General features: G+C 39.9%; 1 protein-coding gene across 1 annotated transcript; it reads right to left on the minus strand.

Moving 5' to 3' along the window:
* Window positions 1-619: 619 nt before the first annotated feature.
* Window positions 620-4,456, minus strand: LOC144459826 (E3 ubiquitin-protein ligase TRIM39-like). The gene has a single exon (XM_078164515.1). It carries the CDS (start codon window positions 4,217-4,219, stop codon window positions 2,801-2,803), a length of 1,419 nt encoding a protein of 472 aa, XP_078020641.1. The 5' UTR covers window positions 4,220-4,456; the 3' UTR covers window positions 620-2,800.
* Between the last annotated feature and the right edge of the window lie 4,620 nt (window positions 4,457-9,076).

A 9,076-nucleotide genomic window follows, 5' to 3' on the forward strand; every position in this document is an offset into this window, starting at 1 on the left:
CCCCAAGAAACCTTATGTTCTAAGGAAACAAATAAGATGGGTTTCTCATTATATGACATGACACATCACATGATGTATCCATACAATATATACACTGTAGAGACCTCTGATCAAACAGCTTAACAGTGCTTTGGACCCCCTGACTCCTGTCCAAGACTCTAGATAACTAAATCAGATAAGAACAATATGGAAATTTATTAATCACAAAATGAATGGGAAAAAAATCATCACTCAATCTGCAATCTTAGATTTCAGATTGCTGAGCCCAATTTGTAATTATAGAACACGGTTTGAGCGCAGATTTCCCATTTCTTTAAACTAAGCCTGATAATCTGACTGAAGTGATATTTTGTTTTCACTTCATTGTTTGTATCAAGTATCTGACCCAATCTGGTAAACTATAGGTTGCTTTAAGCAGAGACCTTTGCAATTTGTGCAGCAACTCAATAGTTGTTTTTTTTGTAAACTGAATTATAACAATGTTTATGAGTTGTTTTATACATGTATATATAGGCTATAATTTTTATTTTTATTTTTATTTTTATTTATTAATGGGAATACTGTATAGTTTTAGTTGGTAATCTTGCATAAGAATTTTTAACTTATTGTAGATGTATTACAGACTCTTGACTTAAACCCCAACACACTGTATTACAATAGCCAAGACATGACGAGAAAAACATTGGATGATATTGATTTGAGCCGTCAGGTAGATAAGAAGGAGGGTAGGTTTTATTTGGGGCAAATATCAAACCACTTCAGTTTTGTTTTGATTTAACTGCAGGAAACTATTAGACATCCAGGCAATAATCTAAGAGACAGTTTTAGAACTGGAAAGATTTGAAAGTTCCACACATTTAAAAATACATGAAGCTGGACATCATCAGCATAGCAATGATAAGAGACATAGCCCAACTGACAAGCCATGTGCACACAGCATAAAATACTCAGGTACAAGTATCTTAAAATTGTACTGAAGTACAGTGTTTGGGTAAATGTACTCATTCACATTCCACCACTGTTAACATGAATACATTTTACTGTTTTTCCAACTCTATAGTTTGTACACTTTTAATGATAGCAGTTGTAAAGTATTCTGTTTCTACTCAATACTAATTAACAACAACTATTTTTTTAACATCACAATGCCTGATTAACCTGGATAATTATAAAACTGTTTTAAGGGTAAATAATGCAAAAAAAAGCAGAAGCTTTTTCATCCAAGACAAACAGATTGCAATAAGATGTCATATGTTACTTTGAGGAAACACACATGGAAACTAGATTGGAAATCTGTCAGAAAAAACAAAACAAAAAAACTTTTATTTGACAATTTCCAAAAATTGCTTGACAACTTTGTTGCAGAGATGCAAACCGCCCAAAACAGTAGTCTGGAGCCAGGCTAACTTCAGTTAAACTTGAGTAAAGTTAGTGTAACTAGTTCCTAGAGTAAAGCATGTATTTAGATAACATTGTTGTCCTGGAAAGAACAGAATAATAATGAGACGGAAAACAACTAACTGTGAAGTTTATCAGATGAACAGAATTTTCAAGAAAATCAAAATACATACATACTTACAGAGACTCCTTACATTTTTTTGGTGTGTACTATATTTAAGGTTTGTCATTTCAAAATTATTGCAAGATCATGTAACTACAAGGGCACAAAACAATCAATCAACAATAAGAATGAAAACTGCCTTCTCAGCAAAATGTCTTGTCTATTGACTACAGCTTTATTAGCTGTATTCTGATGGTAAATAGGCTACCAGTGGGTGACTAGAAACTGATCAGCACCTGATGTACTGTAAAATCCCATAGAAAAGGAGTTAGCATATGGCTAACAAGCTCAAATAAACAAAGGATATGTCATAAAACCTTAACTGATACATATTTGACCAAATTCCTTTCAACGTATAACAGCATTTGGATACATAACAAGACTCAACATAAGCAAAGTTCATATTATTATTATTATTATTATTATTACTATATGCATTTATACTATTTCAAAGTAATTATGAGCACATATGCTCTTTTAAATGCTTCCATCCCGTAAACAGCAAAGTCATAATGAGATGGAAAACAGGCAGTGTTTTACTTCTCTCATTTCAACCTGTCTGAAAATGAGAGTTTGCTGCACTTAACCGACTTACTGAGGAAGCCACAGCTTCTAATGATGAAAATTGGAACGCAGTTTTTGATTAAAATTAAATTCTTTACACAAACAAAAGGGGCTCTGTGAAGCTGTACCTGGGCACAACAATGCTTTGAGCTAAATGCTAAAGTCAGCGTGCCAACATGCTCACAATTACAATGCTAGCATGACGATATTAAGCAGACATAATATTTATAATGTTCAAAATCTTAGTTTGTGGTGTTAGCATGCGAACAGTTACTAATTATTACAAACTCCAAAGAACAGCTAAGACTGATGCCAATAATTATGTAGGTATGGGTTATAAACCAAACAAACAAATCTAAATTTTGACCAGATGATGGCACTAAGCGAAAAGTCAGAGGATCATCAAAGTTATTACAGTTCATCTTGAGAGGAACATAAATGTCTCTATTAAATATCATGACAATCCATCCAAACAGTTTCACTCAAAACCACAGAAACAGAGGATCACTAAAGTCAGTAGGATACATCCTCTGGGGACCATAAGTGTCTGTACAAAGTTTCATAGCAACCCATCTCACAACAATACAAACAGCAATAAGCATATTAAAATGATATAATGTAATAAGGTATCATCATCATCATCATCATCATCATCATCAGCCTAATAACCATAATCTACATCTCTAACTGTGTAGTGATGTTCACTGATAGTATCCTCAGTGGGGCTGTATTTAGAGTGTTGATGAATGGAAAAAGCCTGCCAGTGAAAGTGTGTGTAAAAGTATAAATGTGTGTGTTTGTGTCTGGATTAGAAAATGACAGCTTTCCTCTTCTCCAGTCAAGACACACTCTAATCCTCTGGAGTGGCCTCTTCATAGAGAGAATCGTATCTATAACTGGTGGAGAGTATGCTCTGTATTTACCATCACAGAACCATATTTCCCAGTATCCAGTTAGAATCTCTCCTTTCCTTGGGACAGACTCTGCTGTCACACCCACAGCCCAGTTTGTATCATCTCTAACTTCAACATCCCAGGTGTGAGTCCCTGAGTTAAAGCCCTTGGAGCAAAGGACTGTGACATAGTCTTCAAATCGTTCTGGATTTCTCAGAAGTTGTCTCTCTACATCCACCTTTTTGTATTTCACACTCTTCAGATCCTCAGACACGATGAGTTCTGGATTAGCAGTGTTTGGGTCCAGAATCACAGGAGTGTAGGAGACCATCGCCTTCATCTTGGTCCAGATGTTAAAAGTCAGGTTTCCCAGGTGTTTGGCCACATCTATCAGAGCTCCTGGGCCCAGCTGTGGATCCTCCAGCAGAGGGCACTGCTCGACTCTTTTCACTGCAGCCTTGTAGTTGTGCAGGAATGAGATGTCATCAGCTTTTAGCTCCTCCTCTGTGGCCCTGACTCTGTTTGTAAGAGCTGCTATCTCTCTGCTCAGAGCCTCCATCTTCTCCTTCATCATTTGACTCTTCTGCTCCTCTTCCTCCCTCAGTGCAGTGATTCTGACCTCCTCTTCTTTTTGTAGAAACTGGTGAAGCTTCTTAAACTGCTCTTTAATCCACTTCTCTGTGTGTCTGGCCTGGTTCATCATGTGTTCTGCTGTATAATCCCAATTAACTTTAAGTTGATTCAAGCGATCCAGCATGTCCTTCCAGAGACTCAGAGAGCTTTGTAGCCATTCCTTGCAATCCTGTGCAGCTTCACAGATGGGTCTGAAGCTGTGGTTGACATGCATTTTTGAGTCTCGACAGACAATACACACTGGCTGCATATGGTCCAGACAGAAGAGCTTTAGTTTTTCTGAGTGCAAGCTGCAGAGAGCCTCAGACCTCGAAGCGTTCTCCTCTAGAGAAAACCTCTGTAAGAAGGCTTCACACAGGTTCTTTAAAGCCAAGTTACATGGTGGATCACTCTTTGAAGATCGTCTTTTACAAAGTGGACACTCATGAATCAGTTTCTCTGACCACCACTTCTGCAGACAGGCTTTGCAGAAACTGTGGCTACATGACAGCACAACGGGATTTTTGAAGACGTTTGTACAGATTGGACAAGAAAAATCCATCTCTGCTTGGCTTACCCGAGCAGCCATTCCTGAGTGAGGCTGAAAACACAGCAGACAGAAACTTCAAACGTCTCTCAAAAGTCGTCACTCCTCAGCAACTAGTGGAAGTGTAGCAGTAGTAGTAGTAGTAGTAGTAGTAGTAGTAGTAGTAGTACTCAAGTATTCTCAGTGACCCTCTTGATCCGTATTTCCTATTTCTCAGTGGAAGCTCTTTTGTATCCTGCTGTCTGTCTCTAAGTGTGCATTTCCGTCATCAGCGAACAAACTGTGTTTCCTGGTTTATATCTTGATAGTCAGAGAGCGGGTGGTATCACCACCCAGGGTGTGTTGCATTCCAAAGCATTGCAAGGTACTGTAGACTGTTGTTATGGTAGATTTTATATAGCTCATATTCAGCAGCACATGTTTGATATTTTTTTTGTAATCAATGTGTCTTATATGGAAATACAAAGCTAAAAGAGGTTTAAAATTAAACTTAAATTGTACAGTATTAATTTTTTCATGCATGGTGTAGGACAAACTAAATCCAATTTCCATTTCATATTTTCATCATAATTTTCTATATCTAAAATGCAGCAACATAGTGGACAAGAAAAATCATTCTTTAATCATGAGGCCATTCAGTCTGAGTGAAGCTGAAAACACAAGGTGAAATGTTCAAACAGGAAGCGACAGCATTCCTCTCTCACTTGGCACTGCAGATTGATATACTGACAGGGCTCCCTCACTTCCCCAAACCTGCTGCCCACCTGTCTTATATGTTTATATGCCTTTTTTTTAATAAACAGTGGCCCATGATTCATATTTACAGTATGAATGCTCAGGTACTCACTGAGGGTTCACATGTCGGTATGGGCGTGTTGCTACAGGTTCAATGTTGACAAACCAGCAAATCCAGTTTAAAGCCCAGCTAGTGACTGCTGTGAATAGGGCAGCTGACAACAAGGGAAAGACCATATGACCGCTTGGAAAGACAGCTGACAGGATGGAAAAGACCCCAAAGGTGGGCTAGCAACCCATGGTAGCAGTGGTGAGGCCTAGCAGCCTTACTACAACCAAAATTAGCTACAGCCAACATAAGGAAAATACCCCAAGAGTCAGCGAGAGCTGGGGTGGAAAATGACTCACAAGTGGATTACACGGTAACAGACATTGGAACGGACATGACTATGCATTGGATCTGTGACTCAGTGAAGGATAGGGGCCTGGACCTATCCACCAGGGCTAGAATTAGCAGCACTCTGGGCAAAGCCAGCACATCTGTAGAGGATAAAAGTAGCACAGTCGAGAACAAGATGCTTCAGTTTTGTCCTTGCAGCTGGCAGAAAGTAACATCAATAAAAGGCCTCAGAACTCATCAGGGAAAGAAGAAGTGTGTGGCAAAGAAAGGGCAGAGTAGCCACATTGATCAGTATTTCCTAAGAAGTCAGTCGAGTCAGTCGGATGAAGTCCAGCGGCAGGTAGAAAACCACAGTTGGCAGGATATCAGTAACACTGCCACTGAGGAGGAGGAGGAGGGGGTAGTAAGAGAGGATGCAGGTGACACTGAGGTCAGTATGCCAGTCAGAGAGAGAACCATGGAGCAAAAGGTTAGAGTTAGATGGCCTAGGGCAGATGACAGTAAAGAATGGGAGATAGTTAATAGATATTTGTCAGTAATCTTAAGCAGGCTTAGAGGAAATGCCATCGAAAGGTTAGAAAAGAAGGGAGATATAATTTACTCATATGGTGCAGAGAGGTTCAGGGTGCATAAGAGGAGTGAGAGGGCACAGAAGTTATTGAAGTTATTGTTCTTGGCCCCAAACAACTCAGAGACTCTTTATCTGATGACACAGTTTCTCTAGATGGCATTGCTCTGGCCTCTAGCACTACCGTAAGAAACCTCGGAGTAATATTTGATCAAGATTTGTCTTTTAATTCTCATTTAAAACAAACCTCACGGACTGTATTTTTTCATCTGCGTAATATTGCGAAAATTAGGCCTATCCTGACCCGAAAAGATGCAGAAAAATTGGTCCACGCTTTTGTTACCTCTAGGCTGGATTACTGTAACTCTCTATTATCTGGTAGCTCTAGTAAGTCCTTAAAAACTCTCCAGCTAATTCAGAATGCAGCAGCACATGTACTAACAGGAACTAAGAAACGAGATCATATTTCTCCTGTTTTAGCTTCTCTGCACTGGCTCCCTGTAAAATCCAGAATCGAATTTAAAATCCTACTGTTAACTTATAAAGCTCTAAATGGTCAAGCTCCGTCATATCTTAGAGAGCTCATAGTGCCTTATTATCCCACCAGAACACTGCGCTCTGAGAACGCAGGATTACTCGTGGTCCCTAAAGTCTCCAAAAGTAGATCAGGAGCCAGAGCCTTCAGCTATCAGGCTCCTCTCCTGTGGAATCATCTTCCTGTTACGGTCCGGGAGGCAGACACCATCTCCACATTTAAGACTAGACTTAAGACTTTCCTCTTTGATAAAGCTTATAGTTAGGGCTGGCTCAGGCTTGCCCTGTACCAGCCCCTAGTTAGGCTGACTTAGGCCTAGTCTGCCGGAGGACCCCCTATAATACACCGGGCACCTTCTCTCCTTCTCTCTCTCTCTCTCTCTCTCTCTCTCTCTCTCTCTCGTATTCTATTACTGCATCTTGCTAACTCGGCCATTCTGGATGTCTCAGATGATTAACTCATATCGCAGCGGTACTTGGACAGCGTGACGTGTGTGGTTGTGCTGCTGCCGTGGTCCTGCCAGATGCCTCCTGCTGCTGCTGCCATCATTAGTCATTAGTCATACTTCTACTGTTATTATACACATATGACTATTGTCACACATGTATACTGCCAGATATTAATATATACTTTCAACATATTGTACCACAGTAGCCAGAACTATAACTATAATATTATTACTTTCAATAATGTTGTTGTAAGCTACTGTCATTACCTGCATCTCTCTCTCTCTCTCTCTCTCTCTCTCTTTCTCTCTGTCTCACTGTGTCATACGGATTACTGTTAATTTATTATGCTGATCTGTTCTGTACGACATCTATTGCAGATCTGTCCGTCCTGGAAGAGGGATCCCTCCTCAGTTGTTCTTCCTGAGGTTTCTACCTTTTTTTTCCCCGTTAAAGGGTTGTTTTTGGGGAGTTTTTCCTTATCTGCTGCGAGGGTCATAAGGACAGAGGGATGTCGTATGCTGTAAAGCCCTGTGAGACAAATTGTGATTTGTGATATTGGGCTTTATAAATAAAATTGATTGATTGATTGATTGACAGTCAGGTAAGTCTAGGCAGCAAAGAGAAATAGAGAAGGTAGTTAAGGAAAGGACGCAGTTAAGAAAGCAGTGGAAAAAGGCTACAGAAGAAGAAAAGGAGGGAATAAATGTGTTGCAAGAGGAGTTGAGAAGCAGGCTAGCAGTTCTTAGAAGGGCAGAGCATCTCAGGAAAAAGAGGAGGAAGAAGGGACCCTTTTAAGTTTGTTAAAGGATTGTTCAGCCAGGAAAAGAGAGGGCAGCTCAAAGCAGGAAAGCTAGAGGTTGAAGAATATTTGAGAAGTACATATTCAGATTTAGAGAAGAATAGGATAGTAGGTTTCCCACTGGATACCCCTCCATTAGGAGGGATAGAGCATGAGATGGATGTCAGGCCACCTAGGTGGAAGGAAGTTCAGGAGGTGGTCAGGCGTGCAAAGGCTTCTTCAGCCCCAGGGCCTAATGGAGTCCCCTACTGGGTTTATAAAAGTGCACCTGATATCCTTTAATTTTTGTGGAAACAGCTAAGAATAGTTTGGGAGAAACAAATTATCCCAAGAGCATGGCATAGGGCAGGTGGTGTCCTCATTCCTAAGGAGAAGAAGTCTGTGGACCTTAGCCAATTCTGGATGATTTCTCTCTTGAATGTGGAGGGGAAGATTTTCTTTAGTGTAGTTGCGCAGGGATTAGCTAGCTACTTAGAAAGGAATAGCTTAATAGATACCATGATGCAGAAGGCAGGAATACCAGGTTTTTCAGGGTGTTTAGAGCATACTAGCATGATCTGGCACCAGATTCAGGCAGCAAAGATTAACAAAAGGGACCTGCATGTAATATTTTTAGACCTTACAAATGCCTTTGGTTCAGTACCGCATAGCCTCATTTGGAGTGTGTTTGACTACTTCAAAGTGCGACAGGTAGTTGTCAACTCAGTGCAAGCATACTTTCAGGATATTAGGTTGTGTCTAAGTACGGCAGGTTTCACAACAGGTTGGCAGAGGCTAGAAATAGGCATCATGGTAGGGTGTACAATTTCTCCATTAGCATTTACTATGGCGATGGAAATAATCATTAGGGTTTCTAAGTGGGTGGTAGGTGGGGAGAGACGGCAGAACGGGTTGCATCTTCCAGGGCTTACAGGAGGCCTGGGGCTTGGCTCAGGCAAACCGGTATTAAAAAGCAGATTGGGGGTCTCCAGGAAATCCGCTGATTTAGAGTGGCAAGGTATGGATGTGTGTCCCAGTTAAAGAACACGGAAACAGACTTCTCGTTATGACTGATTTATTCAGCTGTGGTCTGTAATAATAATACAAACAGAAAGACTATTAATACAGCAAACAATGCAATTAAAATACATTAAATTATATACACACTCATATCTGATGTTACAGAAAGGGATTATATTCACTAATCAAATGTATCAATTATTTATATATACTAATGACCAATAAACACAAACCCTCTACCTCCCACGAAGTTTATAAGCAACATAAATTACCTTACTAGCATAAGAAGCCTACTGCCTAACATAGCACTTAACCTTGCTTAAATACTAAGTGAACAAATACACATACTTATACTTAGTTTAACTTATCAAACTCACCTTTTGGCATTTACACACAGCAATAAACCAAGGAAAA

The sequence above is a fragment of the Epinephelus lanceolatus genome, chromosome 22, assembly GCF_041903045.1.
Source record: "Epinephelus lanceolatus isolate andai-2023 chromosome 22, ASM4190304v1, whole genome shotgun sequence".
NCBI lineage: Eukaryota > Metazoa > Chordata > Actinopteri > Perciformes > Serranidae > Epinephelus > Epinephelus lanceolatus.